Source organism: Poecilia reticulata, chromosome 21, assembly GCF_904066995.2.
Source record: "Poecilia reticulata chromosome 21, P_reticulata-male-v2, whole genome shotgun sequence".
NCBI lineage: Eukaryota > Metazoa > Chordata > Actinopteri > Cyprinodontiformes > Poeciliidae > Poecilia > Poecilia reticulata.
In genome coordinates this window covers 12,818,487-12,838,943 of record NC_088850.1, presented here as the reverse complement: position 1 = coordinate 12,838,943, position 20,457 = coordinate 12,818,487, and the positions used below count along the sequence as shown (strand labels likewise).

Genomic DNA, 20,457 nt, shown 5'->3' with positions numbered 1-20,457 from the left:
TGTATTTGTCTTGTGAAATTTGTATGTATTATTCGTTTTTATTCAATATTTCTTTCATCACAGAAAAAAAGTATATATATATTGCTACAATGGTGTGAAAAGGTATTTTGTTCCATACGGATTTCCTCTGGTTTTGTTTTCTCATCTCTATATATGTTTCAGTTTATAACATTGGCATGTGCTCCAATCAAAACCCACATTTATATATTACATTTATGCATAAAACATTATATTTAGTGAATTTTTGAAAACATACAAACTTAAAAACCATTAAGACATGCATTTTTTTTAATCACTGCAATCTATTCATTTAAGTTTGAATGTTTACAAAAAAGTCAGCCCGGGATGTATGCATGGTTTTATATTTTTATCTTATTTTTTTATTAATATATTTTTAAAGCTTTTTATTATTTTTTTTACACCTAACAGGAATAAATCTCGACAAGTTGGGGGCTCAGGACACATTGAAAAACCTCTATGTATAGGTTTTTATATCATGTTCCCGGCATTTTGTTTCTATTATCGCTATGCTATGCTGATTAATTCCCTTGATTTTATGATCAAAAATCTGTTTTAAAGACAAATGCAAACTACTCAATTAATGTTATTTTTAAAAATAATAGATCAGTAATTGCTCTTAATAACTCATGATCAAATGCATTTACAACATCTAACTCAACCACAGATGCTAAATTTGAATAATCTAACATTGGTGTTGAAAAAGTAAAAATCACATTGTTCATAAAAATGAATTCTTACACGTCAAGAATATTGATATTTTCGGCATGTCGCTTCAGAAATACGTCACCGTGCTATTTTTATTCTCAGAGTTACATAAATCGGGCAGAATTGTGCTTAAACCGAGTGGGAGCCGCAGAAACTGCACGTTAATTATTTATTCATACCTCCGTGTTTGCTGTCACGGCGGAGGGAACACGATTCCCTTCAGTCAACGCACGTCTGTGCGTGCCGTGCCGACCGAGCGTGACGTCAACACGCGTTTTGCCGTATCCTTTCGCTTCCTTTGACCATATTTGGGTGACTGCAGTTGTTTTGTTTCCATGGTGACGGGTGTCATATTTCAGTACTGGCTCTGTTGAAAAGACCCAAACAAGAGCCCTACTTTTCTCATCAATTATACAAGTCTCCCTCAACGTGAATTACGGTAATTGGTCCAACTGGTAAATTGACAAGTTTCTCGTAACAGCAAACTGGAAGCATTACTGGCAATAATTAATCCTGCTTACCTCCCCTTTTCTGCACAAACAGCTATTTAAACGGCGTTTGCTGATGATTGTTCTTCAACGAGCTAGTAAAATTTAATTACTACATTAGCCTAATATCACAGTGAATCGGCTACATTTTAATTCAACGTACTTACATACTGCAGAGTGCAGATCATTAAATATTTGGGACACCGACTTTACATGGAGGCGCAGTTTTATCATCCGTCAGCAGGGGTCACTAAAAGCAAACTGCCACAGATACTCTCTATTCCTTATTCCTTTATGGCTAGACCTTCACGTTATAATAATCTTTATTACATAAAACAAAAATTCACAGATATTTAAACATTACATTCAAAAAATGAATGTGGAGAGGGTTTGTTAGTGTGAGCATGGTTTCGGCAGTGTGTTGAAATTCATAGATTGCAGTTCTTTGTTGTTTTTTTTCTCACTCAATCCACACTGGTGTCTCTCCAGCAGTCATTGGGCAAGAGGCAAGGTACAACCTGAACAGGTTGCAACATAAACAAATAACTATACACACACACGCACGCACGCGCACACACACACACACACACACACACACACACACACACACACACACACACACACACACACACACACACACACACACACACACACACACACACACATCTACAGGCAATTAACCTTACATGGGTTTACTCTGGCTTTCACCGAGAGAACTTTCTTCAGGACATGTCAAATAACATTTATGTTTGCTTCGACTGAGAGACTTGTATTGTAGTATCTTGTTAATAATTAATGGCAAAAATGCACCTTCTGAAATATTGCTCAGTTAGCTATATTTTATCAACCTACAATTAATCGTATATTTAGGAACATAGTTCTCAGAAGGCCATTTCTAGGCAATTTTTTAGTTAGTTTCATGCTGAGAAAGTATTGATAGCCCTTCAACTTGTTCACATTTTCTCATGTTAAATGCACACTCTTTCTATGCAGAAGGCTACTAAAGGGACAAGGCTTTTAAAAGCTATTAGATCTCTTTCAGCTTTAAAATGGGCTACTATGTATTTCTTTATTTTCTATATTTATGGAAATGGTTCACAAAATAAAAAAAACTCCTTTGTAAAAGAAGAGATTGATTGTTTTATAAAATATAAAAAAATGATTACATTTTAATTCAAATTCCCCAGCTTTCAAAATTAAAATCCAAAATCTTCTATGATTTCTGTGAAAAAACTGTGGTCAAGTACTCAACCAAAATTAGACCAAAACCTTGCATCTAGCTACAAAACATGTGCTGTTTCTCTATAACTTGTGAAGGAACATTTTCAAGATATTAGTTAGGGTGTAAGCACATATTTGATTCTCTGTGTATAGTTTTAATCCTTTTTGGACTGTAGAAAGGCCACAATAAATTCAAACCTTATCACCAAATTCTTGCTTGTAGACTTATTGTAAATTGGGTTTGGAATTATAATTTCAATCTACAAAAATATATCTCAAGAAACCTCTAAAAAAATTATATGACATTCATTATGAGTTGCTCTATGAAACCTCTGAGCAGAAGGGCATAGAAAAAACAAATATTTCCTATTATTTTTGCAGGTTTTTATATGTGCTGCATTCAAGTGAAAAGTAAAGTTTTGATAAGATGACCCTAATTAATAGGAACTAAATTACGGAAACACTTAACTGCTTTTGCACTTAATTTACTTCTCATCCTCACTCTGCGACACAGTTAACTTTGCCTGCTTGGATACAGACCATTAGGTTTCTATTTTTTCCTCTGTTGTTCACTGTTTCCTGGTGTGTTGTCTCACACACCTCCTGACCACTCTGTCTCCCGCTTGCTGTAATATTCCCGAGGAAGTGCTATATTTACAGGGATAAATCAATTCGGAAAGGTTGGGCTTCTTAACATGAGTAATTCTGGGAGTGAGCAACCTTGCACTGCTGTCTAACACAAAGGGATACGTGCATGAACTTACTGCCTTTTCAGGAGCGTTTCGCAGTAGCATTTTCTCCTTTTGTCAAATTAGAATCGCAAGCTTCCTTACATTTCAATCAGATTTTATGCATGAGTTTTTTTTATTTGAGAGGCACTCAAGATGGTCACGATATCTCTGGAGGAGCGGCAGATTTCCACAGCAGCTGATGAGACGTTGTGGGTTGATTACAGCTTCGTTGTCTGCCACATGTTGATGTGAAACTGAGCAAAGCATCTAAAGCCGCGTTGCCTACCAAATGTTTGCACACTTTCGCACAATGATTGGCATCGGTGTGTGAGAACAGCTGGGTGCATGAGGCGTCGTTTGGAGTCTGCAAAGAGACTGGGACAGAGATTCACAGTCCAGACTTAAATCCAATTGAGAACCTGTGACAAGACATGGAAAATGAATGTGTCAGTGAGTGAGCACTAGAAACTAGCAGCTGTAGTAATAGATTCTAAAACCTATTGACTCAGGGGAGATTTACATGTTTTTATTCTCATTTTTCCTCCCTTTCACCATAATGCACTACTTTGTGTTGATCTATACAATATACTGAAGGTTAGGAAAAACGAGGTAAAATTGAAGATGAATGAAAAGTTATGCAATGGACAACATTTTGTAAAACAGTAACACATTATTTAGGTCTTTTTTTAAAAAGATGGTTTGCCTAATTCTCTCACAATGTAAACAGAAAATTATAAATATTTTAGTTAAAAGTCACATATTAAATGCTGAGTTGATGTCTTGATGAAGAAAACGCTACAAAGTTTTGCTCAACTGAAAATAGGATCACTCAACTCTTTAAACCAGCTGTTTCTTTTGTTTTTTTTTAGAGGAATATATAAAATAGATGACATATCAAATACTCTGTATTTATAGGGTGGGAAATAACTATTTAGTTGTAAAATATTTGTAAAATATTTGACTCATTCTGACAGAATGATCCCAGAATATACAAAAAAAATACATAAAAATCAAGTCATTTTTTCTCAGCTTCACAGAAATCAGGAACTGTCACTGTGCGAAAACATGAGTCCCAAATTTGATACTGATTTTCAACGCGGGGCTTTCCACCTTCACATATATTTTCTGCTGCAGTTTACAACTGTCTGACAATATTGGGAAAGAAGAACAAAAGGAAGGAAGGAAGGAAATTAAATAGAGCAGTGGTGAAAATAAACTTTGTGTAGTATGTCTGCGGTGATATGGATGGTGAGTCAGGTTTGTGTCTGGAAGCGTCTGGATCTTTGGGTATTTCCCAAAAACTCGATGTTGGTTAAGACAAGACCAAACAGATCCCTTCGAGCTATTTTTATCAATTTAATAATAAGATAAAAAAAATTAAAAAAAACTGATTTGTTTGCCCGTTGGTTATCCATTTTGGCTTAAATCAAGTCAAAAGAAACAAAGAGTCACCTGCAGGCCTTTTTCACTGAGTTTGCATGCAAGCATTTGGTGACAGTGGAGAGATCAGATTGATACGGGGAGCCATCTGCCTCTCCTGGTGAAAAGGACAGAGAAAACCATAACAAGCTTTGGCAGATGTTTAGAGCACAAAGCTAATATGCAACATTTGAGGACAAAAGGTGGCTCAGTCAAATTGTTTATTTTCTTTTTTAGGATTTTATAGTTTCTAAACAAATATTGAGTATTCTCAAACACAAATGCATGTTATTTGCAAATGTTTAAACTTCCCCTTATTGTACGGCATCAATAAATAAAACGCATTAAGAATAAGTTGCTCATTCCAAACAGTTTTATTTGTTCTATGTTTAATCTCCTTACTAATTTTCTGAAGCTTCTAATAGATTTAAGCAAATAATTTTTGAGGTATGGCAGTATTAATCTTCTGTGGACTCAGTTTTGAGTGTGATCTCCTTATTTCTGTTGCTAAGGTGAAAAGAAGGATGCAGCAAGTTATTGTGACACAACAGGTTCATATTTTCCAGAATTTATTTTATCTTTACAGACATCTGGAGATTTCAGTAGAGCTTGAAAGTGTTGAATTTGTAGCAGGTGCTTCCACAATCCTGTTTCCCATCTTCTCAGCCACATTTAACTGGCTTTATGTTTTCTCAGGGTCCACAAGACTGAAGAAGGCCTCTGGTAGCTGCAAAGTCTGAGTAAACCACAGATTAGACCTCATTTTATCTTCAGTGAAAGTCTTTACTGCATTAAGACATTGTAGAAAATACATAAGGTTAATCAAGCTTCCCTTAGTGCGTCTTAATTTTATTGAGGAGAAGAGAGCAGAAGCTGCTTTGTGAAACCCGAAATATTCTTCAACTTTTTTTTTGCTGCTCTTTACTTTTAATATTGCGATAAAATTTTAATATATCACAGCGGAACAAGTGATCAGGGAAGCCATTTTTCATTGTTCCTTTTAATACATGTCAGATTTTATCCACACCATTATCTGGTGGCTCTGTTGGGTTTAGCAGGATGCCAGCTCAACTGTTCCACCTAGAACAAGCAGCTGAGTTATTAGAGGCTCGCTGAAATATCCCTCTCTGTTCCTTATTTTAGATTCTAATTTGGTGCCACGGTGATTTATGCCGCACATCTGAGCGGAGGTCGGGGCGGACTGTGCGTCACAGTCGCTCCTAACATAGATGACAAATTTTAGGGGAGACATTTGGAGTTAATAAAGCAGAACTGAGCCGGCAAACAGACGGATTTCATAAGGCCGGAGGGTCCTGGATGTGAGTGGCTCGGACAGTGCAGAGGTTGTCCCTCCGTTGCAGGTCTGAACTTCCAGCTGAAGTATTTGCTGCGGGCAGGAAGGCAGCCACAGATGTCACTCAGCACATGAACACACATGGCTTGGACTCATTTGGCACTTAGATCCTTTCAGAGAAAGCGGTCCCTGCCAAAAACAATAAGCTGTTTGTTACACAGAGGGCAGCATGCGGTGCGTTTTATCTAATGGAGAGCTGCAACCACGAGCCAATGCACAGACAAGATCATAAACACTATCATTAAGCAGAAACTGAGAGAAACCCAAAGCGGGGCGTAGTTAAAGAATGCACTTTACCGATTTAACATTTTAAATCATGTGTCAACATACTGTACAGTCAGGATTTTCATCTGGTATGATCCTCCAGAGGGCTTTGCATAAAAACATGATCTGCGGCGAACTTTCCAACACCTGCCAGAATGATGAATGGAGACAGAATTCAGTTTGTGGTTTTGCAGCTTTGCCGTACTCCAGCACAGGTCTGGCTTTGTGGACTCCAAGGTGAAAAGCAAACGAACTGCATTTTGAATGTAAGCAAGCGTTTGTTATTTTAAACTGTTTGGATAAAACTAATAGTTTTATAGGCTGGCATTCACAGGAGGTGCAGCAAATGGTAAAATACAGTTATGTAGTTAAGAAAGTTAAAGAAAAAAAAGAATCACGAGTGACAGAATCCTAAGAATGACCCTTAATAAGTACAGCACATCTGGTTATATGTTGCATGTAAAGCTTCAGTTAAATTTCAAGATAAATTTGTGCTCTTTGCAGCGGAAATCCAGCTTGGGGCAAGTATTTTTTTAAAATAACAGTGATCTAAAGTCTGATCTTAACATAAATGTGATCTGGAAGTTGTCTGGGCACAATGTGTCAAAGAAAAATGAAGCTAAGAAAAAGATGCTGCTGGAGCAAAGTTGTCTCTTAAATATTTTTGACAGATAAACCCCAGTTGTGGAAACAAGGAAACAGCAGTTCTCTTAGTCTTTTCATACACAGAACTCTCCCCAGTACTAAATTGCTGCTGGTGCTTGCAGAGCACCAGTTCTTTCTCTTTCCACTTTTACAAGCATCGCCCACAGCACAACAAACTCAGGACCATTTTTTGTCGAGAGCTTTTGTTTCTGATCTGATTAAATTATGACAAATCAGCAACTAAACTAAAATAAACTAAAATAACAACTGGAATAACCTATATTAATAAATAATGTCTTTGTTTGACTGTCAAGCAAAGCACATTCTGTCGCATCAGTTCAGTTCACTGTTGGTTCAGTAATCGGTTCTTTAGAGTAAAGAAAGCAAAAATGATCAAGCATGGACCATTTGAAAGGGCCCTAAATGTAATTCTGCTTAGGAGGTCATAACCTTGGACCACCACTGGATAATATGAAATTAAATGATTTATTGTTTAAATACAGCAAGCTTTAGTTGTAGTGGTAAAAAAAAAGCAACTGAGTGAGTAATTTGAAAGTTTTTCAGCATTGTTCTGAGAGATAAAGAAAAAAAAATGCATTTTAATTTTCTCTTGCTGATTCAAGTTCAAGCTACAATAAAAGCTGAGGAGAAATGAAAAGTACATGAGCTACAACTGAAACTATGATGATTTCTTTTGCAGCTAACACTCGTGCAAAAGGATCTGAAGCGCCTCTGTTGTATCATTCAATCTGGCAATTAGATCAGTACTTTTTCACGTTCTCACCTTTGATCCTGATGACTTAACTCTAATACAGAAGAGGTTACCTGTGCAAGCATTTTTTTATCGGAAAGCTTTGAAACACAGAAAGCTCTTTCCAAATAACTGACACGATCAGCCTGAACAAGCCTCTAGAAAAAGTGTGAACGGTCACCACAAAAACTGAGAACACAAAGACTACAAAACATCTGAGTCACTGCCAAAACCTTTGGCCATGGCTCTACTAGATCCACAAGAGGGCTCTCTTTGAGAGTTGAATGAAAAGCATTTGGTAAAAGAAAAGAAGAAAAAAGCTAAAAAATTATTACCAGATTAACTTAACTCAGATAATTTATCAATAGATTATTTACTTTTGTGAGCTGTTAACTGGCATGTTCAGTTTCTTAAACGTAATTATACATAATCAAGGCTTAAAGAAACAAGCATTTTGTAATCTGACTTTAAACCACATTCTTCCAACCGTTGGAAATAATACAATCACGTTAAACACTCCACACCAGAAAATAATTATGTAGTGGTGTCGCATGCTGCAAAGCACATTGAAGGAAATAATTTGGAATACTTAAATTGATTTATATTTATTTGCTAGGAGACATATTAAAATATATCCAGGGCCGACCCAATGATGAATAGGGCCTTGAGCAGAATGTGCCCTGCGAGCCCCCCACAGATAAGACGTGGGCCTGGTTGAATCAAAATCCAAAGAAATAAATAAACCACACTATGCCGAATAATGGTAATTCTCAGTAAACATGTACATTCTCAATGTCAAATTAATTTTCATAATAAGTTGACTGGTTTAAATGAAAGATATAAGAATTTTTAGATTTGATGTTTGGAACAATGGAGCAAAGATCAATGCATTGTTTAAGAAATAAAGCTTAATCAAAGCTACATTTATAAAAAATGTCAGATTAATCAAATAAATAATGCTTACCTGTAAAAACTGCAAAAGAAAAAAAACAGTAGAACAAATAATAATAATAATAAAAGAAAAAAAATTATAAATTATTCAATTCAACTAACAGCCAAACTAGAAACAGTTTCTTCTAAACAACAAATCAATTTCTGTGTGAATAATTAAGGCTCCTGAGGATTCCTTAATTGCCTGGGGTCATTAAGCAGCAGCTTGGTTTGCTTATTTTGGGGCCGGTCCTAGATAACAGAAATGACACAATGAGCTCAAAACTAACTTTTACTCTGTTGGCATGTAATTGACTGCAAGTACATTGACTGTGTTTTTAATCAACTGTGTTTTAGAAGTCAATATGCTTTAATAGTTTGATTATTCTTCTGGTTCCAGCTGTTTATGCTGCATACATTTATCATATTCTTGATTAATTAATTTAATTAGCTGATATTTATCTCATTAATTACCAATTACCTCTTAATAGCTCTTATACTAAAGCAGCTTTTTTTTTTGAAAGTCTATATTTTAAATATATTCATTTAGAAATTACATACAATACTACTTTGTCATTTTTAAAGCCCTTTCGTGTTGTTTATCTGTTTGTTTATTAATTTTCGTGTTAATAAAGAGCCGGGTGAGACTTGTTTCAGATTTGGCTTCTAACTCCTGTCAAATGATAAACACTGTGTTGGATCGCTTCTACATTCCGTCTCTTTATTTATTGTGTTGATGGGTTTATGCACCAGTCTGAACTCGGCTGCAGGTATCTGTTTCTGTTTCAGTCTGTCCTAGTGTCTGTCTCTGTGTGTTTTCTGGTTGCTATGGGTGGAGCCAACACAGCACCGCGTCTCTGGGGCCTCCTCTCGCATTATTTTCATCCATGCTTACGTCTGGGAGCCGTGTGTTCCGCATTCCTGAGCCTCTCACTCGGTACTTAAACGGGCTGATGCAACGACCTCCGCTCAGTCCTTAAAGCTGCCTGACTCCTGACTGCCTCAGCGTGACGTTTATTCTCACATTGCGGGATTTTTTTTTTTTTTTTTTACTTATTTTGGACGCAAAACAGGCAAGTGTGTGTTTTATCAGTCTGCTTTTAAGCTAGCGCGCAGTCACCTTTTTTCCTCTTAGTTGGTTCAATATTTGCATATTGTTTTTCGCACTTTCTTTCCACCACGTCGTAAGGGATTTATAACGCTATTAGTTTAGCTTGGCGTGGGGTCTTGCGCGATATTATTAGCGAGTTATTTGCACATATTTAGGTGCGCTTTCTTACTCATTTTTAGCGAGGAAAGTGCTCGGCTTTTGAACGGCTGTAAAGTTTTCCTTCCGCCGCTGCCACAAACGGAGCCGTTAGGGACGTTGTTGTTCCAACTGTTGTGGCAACTGTCGTCTTTCCAGCGCGATATCTGGCCTCTGTCTGGAGATATTTTCATCTTCCATCATCTGTAGTGTCCGTCAGCCTGTTGAAGACGGTTATGTAACGCTGTTACGCACACACACACACACACACACACACCCACACAGAGCAGGTTGTACAGAAGTTGCCAGCTAGCTTAGCCGAGTGCTGCAGCAGTTAGACGCCCAGTAGCAGAGACGGTTTTGAGGCACTGTGGGGCCCCGGTCACTGCTTTCTAATAAGGGCCCCTACAAAAACAGCCCCCCTGCTGAAATGGTCAGAATAGCACCATAAATAATAAAGGAGTGTTTAGGTTTTTTTAGTCTTTAATGCATCCATTTGTGGTAATCTTTCTTTTGATTTATACATTTTATTGTGACCTACTAAGCAACAGACCAAATTTTAACACGTTGATCTGATTTAGATTTTTGTCAATTATAAGTGGACCTGGTTTAGACATATATTCATCTTGTTCTGTGATCTGGAACCTGTGATTACAGAGGCCCTCTATAGTGGCTCCTATTAACTTTGGCCAATAATCATTTTGAATGTAGTCATAGTCATATTTTTATATATAAATGGAATAGGAAAGGTTTTGTGAAGTATCTATAAATGGATTTTCCACAAGCTTCCATATTTATAGGAAACAGTGATGCTTTTCTTTCTTTTGAAACTCCAAATGGGTAATAAAATCGTGGCTCTTGGACATCACCACTAAACAAGCGATTTATACACAGCAGTTATTTTTAAAACATTAAAATCTCTTCTCGCATATTTTTTTCTCTCCAAAAAGTTAGATAGGTTTTGCAGCTCTACTTAATATTAATTTTGGAAAATTTAGTTTTAAAATGGCTCTTTGGATTGTAAAGGTTTCTGACCTCTGATCTAGCTTTACAGCAAGCAAATAGTGGCTGGTGTAAAATTTGTCTCAGATTAGATTTAAAATGAAAAAAATCATATGGGCCACAAAGAATGATGTGAAACGTGCAAAAATGCTGGAAAGGATAAACTGAGATGACGGATTAATTTGATGCAGTATGAATTAGAAATGCAGAACGTGTTGAATGGCAATCATCTTTGCAATGTCCTCTTATACTATAGAGCTTAGTGATAACTGTCATTTAGAAAAGCAATTGTAATTTCTACAACTTGTTGTTTTTATGGTATGATTAGTCTGATAATGTTAACTGAAATAATGATCTTTGGGAATAGATGTTCTCCATTAACAGAGCCACTTTACCTTCAACTTTATATTCCAACAAACTGAATAACTTATTGAGATTCAGAATGTGATTCGTCACCATTTGAAATAATAACACAACAAATATTACATTCCAAACAGTTCTTTGCAATCTTATGAATGCACACGCTGATCCTCGGATGATGATGATGCGTTGTGCAGCTCTTACTTAGAAAATGTGTATTAATAGTAATCAAAATTGTTGTCACAATCTTCGGCAAATACATTGCAATCACTTATTTTCACGAACTTGTGCAGCCTTAATCAGGACACAGAAAGAGCTAGTCAAAGAGAGAAATAATGGTAGCTGCCATAAAAATAAAGTCAGCTTTTCTTCTGAAGAAATTTGCATGCAGAACTAATGCACCTCCCCATGCACTTTCCACTGATTGCAGTTACAGTTGAGTGAGAGGTTACACAAGATGACCTGACCACAAATTCAAAGAATGCTTAAAAATAAACAGGTTGTCAAGGCAGATCCAACATGTTCCTGCAACAGAGTTGATGTATGAGACGTTCTGCTGCGTGCGCCTCGGTTTTATACCTGACTTTCTTGGGAACAGACAGGAAATGATTGTGGTCCCCAACTGATTTCTCAGTGCCTTTCTGGCTGATGGCGTTGTGTATATATATATATTTTTTTACATGGCATTTAATTTATTGCTCATTTGTTTAGTTTTTGTCTGTTTAGTTTTTTTAAATATACATTTGATTTGCTAGTGTGCAAATTCCAAATTGTGACAGATATCCACTTTGCTCCTGCAGGGCGTCCAAACACGGTTCATCATTGACAGAAGACGACTGACAAGTTCCCTCTGAGTAAGTATGAAGCATATCAAAATCTATTCAGTTTGCTTTGTTTCTAATTGAGACGCTCCCTTGAGTTCCAACTTTTGCTCCACTGCACACAGACACAAGGACAAATCATGTCTTGGCTAATTCAACTTGAAACACGAGTGATGTAAATGAAGTGTGAAGTTTCAGCTGAGGCTGTGAGCTCAGATCGCCTTGCTCTTCTTTGCTTTGGCTCGTCACCGTGTACAAGTTTGACTCGGCCGAATGCCAGTTGAGGAAGGAGACACATTTTGTGTCTTGGCCAGCCTCTTTACACTCAGTGACTTGAAGGTTAAAGGTCGTGTGTGCAGCATTAAAGAGGATTTGTTGTGGTGGCTTGTGTTTGTGGCTTTGCGTTGGTTTCATCCCTTACAAGTTCAAAGGTTCACCCTGCAGGCAAGCCCCATCACCTGGTGCAGTTACATGCTTGTACAAATATACACGCCTCACAGGGGAAACTATTTGCACGCTTTATAAATATATATATATATATATATATATATATATGTGTGTGTTTCCTTTGTGTCTGAGTGTGTGTGTGTTGTGGAGGGTTTAAATGCCCCAGCTCCTGCCCGGACACATCCGTGAGATGGTTTCCGCATAAGTGGAACACTGCGGTGGATTAATGGGAAAGGGCTGGCGAGCCGACGAACAGCGCGGGCACCGACGGTTGTGGTGGTGGTAGTGGGGGGGCCTCGGAGGCTGGACGTGGGCGCATGGAGTTTATTTTAAGTAGAAATGCCTTCCAGCGCGTCTCCGGAGAGGTAGGATTGCCGGGCTGCGCTCCAGCTCGCTGAATAGACGGCAGACGCATTGCAGGCGAGCGAGCCAACTATGCAACAGCTCAGTGGTACTAATACTACTGCTGGGAGAGCAGCTATTCACTGCTCGGGGTATCACATTATCAGTATTAGCCCATCATAAGCCTTTCCACATGGTTTATGAAAACAGTGCTCGACATGAACGCCCAAAAAGGTGTAACCCTGAAAGAAAAATGTCTTGTTTTTTTTTTTTTTGTCATAGATATGACTTCCAGAGTTCTTGAATGTCATTTTGGGGCAGCAGCCAGTTTTTTTTTCTATTTAGACAAAACGCACCCCTTGTCAGAAAATATTGACCCAAAAACCCTGATCTTTTGGTCCTGGTTTCGAAGACACTGAACCTTGTTTGATCACTCCAGCAGCGCCTGCACCGTGCAAGTGTGTGCTTGACACGCTGCAGATGAGGAAACATCCGAGGACAAAGTATGAAAAGAGCGCCGAAGTGACAAGCTGCTGTTGCGCAACGCCCGGTGGTTGCTTCAGCAGGCTGGATTAAATCAAATTGTCTGAATGTGCTTGTCAGGGATTGCTCACAGCTTGCCTTAGATTTGTCACAGAAGCCATCTCTACATGGTGTAAAGAGCTTTTGTCTGCATTTTGTATATTTTGATTAATTTAATCCCCGTCTGAGCCGAGCTCATACTCTGCCGTGCGGTCTAATCTTGACTTACAATATTGGGGGGGAACAAAAGGTTAAAAAAAACAAATGCTAACATTATAATAAGTCAACCAGGACCACCCAGATGCACGGTGAAGATGTGTGTTTGAACGGGATGAAGCAAGCCAAGCAGGCCTCCAGACGATGATCTCACAGCAGGGAAAAAAAAAAAAAAAAAAGCGAAATCAAAGATTTTTAGGCATAGTTCTGCAGAAGCGCTTCATGCATGTATTTCAGCATCATCGACAAAGACAGCAGATTAAACGTAAACAAACAGAATAGCTCTTCACAACAGTCCCGTCTATCTGTGGAAAGAATATCTAAAGAAATGAAAGCTGAAATGAAATGCGTTTTGATCGCAACTTCCACTCTCGATTGCGGTTGACTTTTAATTCATGGTCTGCGTCTGGCCGCCACGCTCCAGCGAACATGGAACAAAGGGCCGCAGATGCATTGATACCGTATATTTGGAGTTTTAAGGGTCCTGTCCTCGAGGAGAGTCTCTGCCAACCCCCCCCACACACACACACACACACACACACCCCGGAGGATTGCAAAACGCTGTAACTTAGCACGAGCTCGAAGGCCCCGGCTGAGTGCAGACGATAATGATGATCGCCAAGACCTTGGCCTGGAGATTGAGAGAGCACGCCTTGGCTGCAGATTCTCTTCTCCCTGCTCTTATTCCTGTAAATTCTGTGCTTTTGTGAATTTACAGGAATAAAAACTCTTAAAGTTGTAATACTTTCTTTTATAAAGTAGAAGCTTATAAGAGTAGAGCAGCCTTGGAAAATCTGCGCCCTTTCCCAGGGTTTTCACACAGTTTGGAAAAACAAGTAAGGGAATATAGTTTGACACTTCATTCCCTAATTCCATTATCTAAATTTCCATCCATCACCTGGTTTTCATGTGACGTAAGAGCTGCCCCAAAATTATAACTTTTGCATTTATACTTTGACCACTGGATAAAGTACAAACTTTTAACTTAATTTAAAAGTGTACCAGAACCCATACAGCGCCGCTCCCCGCCTGTGCTGAACCTCTAAATCGAATAAGGATATCGGGCCCCTGGCCGTGCCTCTGGCTGCAGGTAGGAGCCTGAATTCCTTGGCCCCACTAATTGCGTTCAGGAAACGGACACGTTTAGTAAAGCTGAAGACGGATAAATTATGCGAGCAGACAAGACCGGTGAACTGCACCACCTGCCCTCCCTTCACCCCCAGGCGTATCCTTTCTTCACACACACCTGCCTCCTGCTAAGTCAGATCACACAGACATTTCTCTTGGGCTGAACGCCAGAGAATGAATAGAGTCGGGTTCCATTTCTCTGCGCGTGATAGTTGGCATTTCCGCTCCCGGCTCCTGCACCCATACTCCCTGGTTTAGTTTTGTAGGTGACGGCCCGGAACGGTGCGGCAGTAGCTCGTTCTGCTCTGCCGCTGAAGTGCAGTTGCGTCATCCAGACACTGACCGCTAATCGTTAGCTGCAAGCTGCTGCTCGGAGGGTAGGGAAAAAAAACACACACACACACAGAAATACCCTCCTTTTCAAAAATATAGAATTCACTTTGACTCATCCTTTAGTGTTGTCATTACGCGCTGCAAGGCACGCATCAGCAAACTCCCACCCCGCCCCCCGTGTCAAACAGACGGGGCTTCTGCAGAGTTTCATGTCTCGAGGCTCGGATTCGCTGTCGAGTTTGCGAGGGGGATTTTCACTCTCTTGAGACGAAGGTTAAAAGCAGCGACGTTTCTGCTCAGCTCTGGAGGGAGACTTTCCAAGAATAGAACGATATGAACTTTTCTGGAAAAGCTTTGCAGCTTGAAATTGTTTTTTTTTTTTTTTTTTTTTTTTTTTTTTAGCTGCTGGCAAACCTGCCTCCAGACTGCTTTGTTTTTTTCTGATTTGACTCCCCGCAGACAAGTAGTGCTGTTGATGTTTACATGCTGAATAAATGCGGTGGCTTTTAACTGCAAGCTTTGGACAAGCTAGACTACAAAGTAATGAGGACTTTCCATTCAGAATATTTTACAAGAATGAAATAAAAACATTTCTATAACTTCTAAACTGAGGTTTATTCTGGCTGTGAGCTAAATTAGCATTGTCATTGCTCTAAAGTTTAGAGTCTAAACTCAGTTTTATAGTGACTGTGCTCTCACACATGTTGTGACATCATCATTGTTTAACATAAATAAATTATAACCTCTCAGAGCAAGAAAGTTCATTAAAAATATTTGTTCTATTACACTTCTTTGTAAAATTGATATCGGCAAATTAAAAGTATTACAAAAACCACTAACGGAAGTCTTCCACAAAAATTCCGATTTTTACATCTGTACCTATCGATCAGAAATGAGCACAAACACGCCTAAATCCTCAGCGATCATTTGAGGTCTTGGTTTGGTCTGCAGCCGACGCAGTGGATGTCTCCCGGTCTGTACCCCTTGTTCTTTGACATCCTGTCTGCAAAATGAGAAATCCTTGAACACGCCGCCTACGCCTAATCTCTCCTGGGACTGTCACAGGGTGGGGAGCAAGGATTTTCTTTTTCCTCTCTCTTTATGTCTTATTCCTCTTCTCTGCAGTAAAAGCAAACGCTGGCTGCCAAGTAATGCAACTTTGAATAAATGTACAGTGGAAGAGACAGAGGAGGGAAGGGCTGCGAGGACTTGGGTAATAAAAATGAATCATGAGCCACTGGCTCCATTCCCTAGAGCAACAGAAATGTCATGGAGGACAATTAAGAGATATTTAATATATACTATTACATGTAGAGACGAAGCCAATCACGGGGAATTTCAAAGTTATCTAAGGTTTGTTTACGATGTATTTACCTTTTGTGCAACGTTCTGTGACCTCTACACCAGAGCCTGAAACCCTTCCAGTATTGATTCACTTGTTTGGTCTCCATCATGCATTACAATCCCAACTGTGAAACCAGACTTAGTGCATGAGCAGGGTGGAGCTCATCAGAGCCGAGTTACATAACCCTGCGTTTTTATGACCTCCTTTACTGCCTTTGTAATAGACTTGAGTTTTTAAACTATACTGGTTTGAGGGGGGGGGAAGAGGACCAAAGAAAAATAGTCTAACTTTCAATCCAGTCGTTGAGGCAGTCGGATAGTAAACCCACCAGCAGAGTTAGCTGTTTTCGCAGCGCCTCACAATACACGTCTTTGTTGGTTCCATATGAGAGGGGCTTTGTTCGGTCGGAGGCGAATCTGTGGAGGTTTCAGCTGCAGCTGAAAGCTCAGGAAGCAAATGTGAATAAAGCTATTAATCTCAAACTTCCAGGGCTATCATGTGCCCCCTTTTTGACACTCGGCGTAGCCCCGGGGTTTGCTCGCTAGTCTCCGTCTGTTGTCAACTCGAGCTTCTGGTTGATCGGACTTCAGGTGCGAAGGTGTTTTTGTGGAAAAACGATTTGCTCCTGCCCGTTTTCTTTCCCTTCTCCCAGATTGCAGGGCTGGGCAGGGTAGAGTCTGTTCTCATCTGGTTTTTATTTGACCGTCAGAGGTTTTCCAACTCAACTCGACCTCAAAGCAATTATAGCGACGTCTTAATTCCCCGGCCTCTTCCTTTTTTATTCCTGCCCCACCGTGTCCCTAATTCCTCCCTGATTGCGTTAAAGATGGCTGTGGTCAGGCCCTGTAGAACTGCCCTAAATTATTGGAAGAAGGGCGGTAATTGAATGCACCAGCTTTTCTTTGATCTGCTGTGATTCTCTCCAAAAAAAAAAAAAATGGACACAGACGTCCAAAAGCAATAAAGTGATTGGAGCCATCGCTGTTTTGTTTACGCGATCAGAGCGAAGGCTGCCCAGGCTTCCTTTTGCATGCGAAACTACATCAATGAGTGTGTAACTGCTGACGGTGATGAGTTTTTTTTTTTTTTTTTTCTTTTTTACCAGCAGCTGACTAAAAAGATAACACAGCTTTGAAAGCTGTCGACTTTCGATTGCATTCTTGGAACTGGCAACCTATATTTAAAGACTTCTGATGACAAAGACAGATTTTTTTTTTTTGTTTCAGAAGATGCATTTGATCATTTTCAACAGGATGGGCGTTCCTCTTTCTTTTTCTGTACATTTAGTCAGTCGCACCTCTTAACTGGCAGTTTTACAGCCGTCTAAATACTGGATTGCTCGACTGTGAACGTCCCCGCTAATCCTTCCCCGTTCCCTTTTTCTTTTTTCTCGCAAACCACAGCGACGGCTTTGGCCGGGTTGGACATGATGCCGGGACAAATACCTGACCCTTCGCTGGCGGCAGGCTCCCTGCCCAGCCTCGGCCCGCTGGCGGGCATCTCGGCCACCACCCTCACCGACCAGCTAAAGCTGGCAGACTTTCACCAGCTGGGCACCATGCTGTCGCCGCTGCATTTCCTGGGGAGGCTGGGGAAGAGGCCGCTGGCCATCAAGACAGAGGTGAGGAAATATGTGACGCAACCAGGACGGACGGGCGAAGCGGAGCTCAGGTCAGCATATATATAACACACAGGGAGTGACTGTCCCCGCATGATTGTTTGCAGATGGACGAAGACGAAGAAAGAAGGAAACGAAGACGAGAGAAAAACAAAGTAGCGGCAGCGAGGTGCCGAAACAAAAAGAAGGAACGCACCGACTTCCTCCAAAGGGTGGGTTCATGACTCAGCCACATGTACCAAGTAGCAGCAGAGAAGTTGGGGTCAAGAATAAACTGACTTTGTTTCACTAAGTTTCAGAAATAGCTTAATGCAACTCTACACCATTAAAATTACCATTAAGGCATCTGGTTAAGTTTTATTGAACTAGTTTAATTTCAAGATTCGCATACAAACGTTCATTTCATGAATACGAACTCATGGGACAATTGGGTAACAAAATTCCATGAGTAAAGAGAGAGTAGGAAGAGAAAATATATCTTCTATAGTCCGTTTCTACTCGTATTACAAAAACAGGCGACCATCTTTTTGGGAGTTGCCAAAAAAAAAAAGTCTGCAGCATCTTTTTCAACAAAAGTAACATTAAATAAATTTGTGTCATTTTATCCTACTTATCACCATTTTTAAAGATGGAATTGGCAGTGAAATTTTTTTCTGGCTATGCACTACATTGAAAAGGATAAATTGCTTGCAAAATTGAATGGTTTTGATTAGGAAGCCATTAAAAACATAATACATATATATATATAATTTTTTTTTTTTACCAAAGTCAGTACTTTTTTCACTCTGCAAGAAACATCAGTGTGTTAAGTTTACTACTTTCATCGCCTCTATGCGTCTAATGGTTCCACGTCTCTCTTCAGGAATCGGAGCGCCTGGAAACGGTGAACTCGGAGCTGAAGGCCCAGATCGAGGAGCTCCGTCTGGAGAGGCAGCAGCTGATGGTGATGCTCAACCTCCACAGGCCCACCTGCATAGTGCGGACCGACAGCGTGAAAACACCCGAGAGCGAGGCCAACCCGCTGCTGGAGCAGCTGTCCGCCGAAACCAAGTGAGGCCCCGGGAGAAGAGAGGACTCAAAAGTCCTGCAAGCTGAACTTTGACTGCCGAGACAGACGTCTGCACAAAAACAAAAACAAAACAAACATACCTGGCAAAATTATTCTGAATGAGCACTTGAGCTCCAGGCTGGAGACTTTTGCCCAAAGAGCTGAGGTTGTGGGGCTTCCTCAGTACTGCTACCAGGAGCTGGCTCTGTCCATTGGGGAGACTGGAAACACCCACTGTGCCTGTCATGTTGTTACTTCGTCCATCTTTTCCTTAAAGGGACCAATGGAAGTAGACGATCCGGCTGGAGAACGCCCAGAGGATTGACACCAACAGCAACAAGGTGCTCTGTTACCAAAGCCCTGCGTATATTGACTTAGGAGTTCTGCAGTCTTCCTACGTATTCTAGTCACATTACACAGGTGTAGAGCTTTTAGGTTACAGCACCCAGTACAAAAAACACACCAGTGGGAGAACAGTTGTTTTTTTATTTTATTTAGTATTTTATACCCTGCCTCGACGACGGCAGGTACCGGTTGATCCGATTCGTGGTGGCGCTGGCGTCATGAGAAGCACATATTCACAAATTGTTTACACACTTATTTTTTAGACTTGTGTTTTCATTATTGTACTTGTTTTATACGGCTTTGTATACATGAAACATACAAAAATGCTTCGTTAATCACTTGATGTGATTTTTGTCTTCCCCCCCGTCTTTCCTAACCTGTCAGACAGCTGCAAAAAGAAGCAGCTGAGTGTCTGCATCTGTATCTATGTACGAACCTGCATATCCTGAATAGATTAAAGTTTATTTTCTAACGAAAAGAAAGTACATTGCTTTTTTTAAATTTTTTTTTTATGCTTCTGATAAGCAACTGTTTTGAGTTTTCCGCAGAGATCCGCTATCATGACACCATCGCGATCAAATATCAAACGTTGGGTGATCACGTTTTTTTTCTTCCATTCAGGCGTATTGCCAGAATCAGGTCTTTAACTTTGATTTTGCACAACTCCGAGAGGGTCAGTCACGCTTTCATTTCCTTCTCTTTTGATTGCTTCGTTTTTATTCCTGGATCAGCAGAGAAAATGTGAAATGTGCAGACACGGCAGATGTTTGACTGACTAGGATCACCTATCACTCTACTACTTGCTGCCAATCACTGATTGCCTCTACCAAGATACTTTGAGTAAATTCTCTGAGCTGAAAGCTTATACAGACTGGCTGATGTCCAGAATTTCCGACTGCACTTTTATGGAAAACAGATACAATTCAGCTGCAGAAATCATTAGAAACCCTCTGAAGGTCTGTCTGTTTGCTGCTTTATCCACAAATCCAAATGAAAGCCACAGTATAAAAAGGAAAGTTATCACAGCTGACTTTCATGGGGCCAATCTAATAGTTAAATCTGCAATATTATGATAATATGTTTTTGCAGTGAATCCATACCGCTACCAGACAATGCAGCCTCTGTTGCGTCTTTCATTCCTGCCTAAACATGTGG

General features: G+C 39.8%; 1 protein-coding gene across 1 annotated transcript; it reads left to right on the top strand.

Moving 5' to 3' along the window:
* Positions 1–9,444: 9,444 nt before the first annotated feature.
* On the top strand, positions 9,445–19,784 carry jdp2b (Jun dimerization protein 2b). Its single transcript, XM_017302022.2, has 5 exons — positions 9,445–9,602; positions 11,938–11,991; positions 17,695–17,912; positions 18,017–18,121; positions 18,772–19,784. Exons 3-5 carry the CDS (start codon positions 17,718–17,720, stop codon positions 18,961–18,963), a joined length of 492 nt encoding a protein of 163 aa, XP_017157511.1. The 5' UTR covers positions 9,445–9,602; positions 11,938–11,991; positions 17,695–17,717; the 3' UTR covers positions 18,964–19,784.
* Positions 19,785–20,457: the final 673 nt, after the last annotated feature.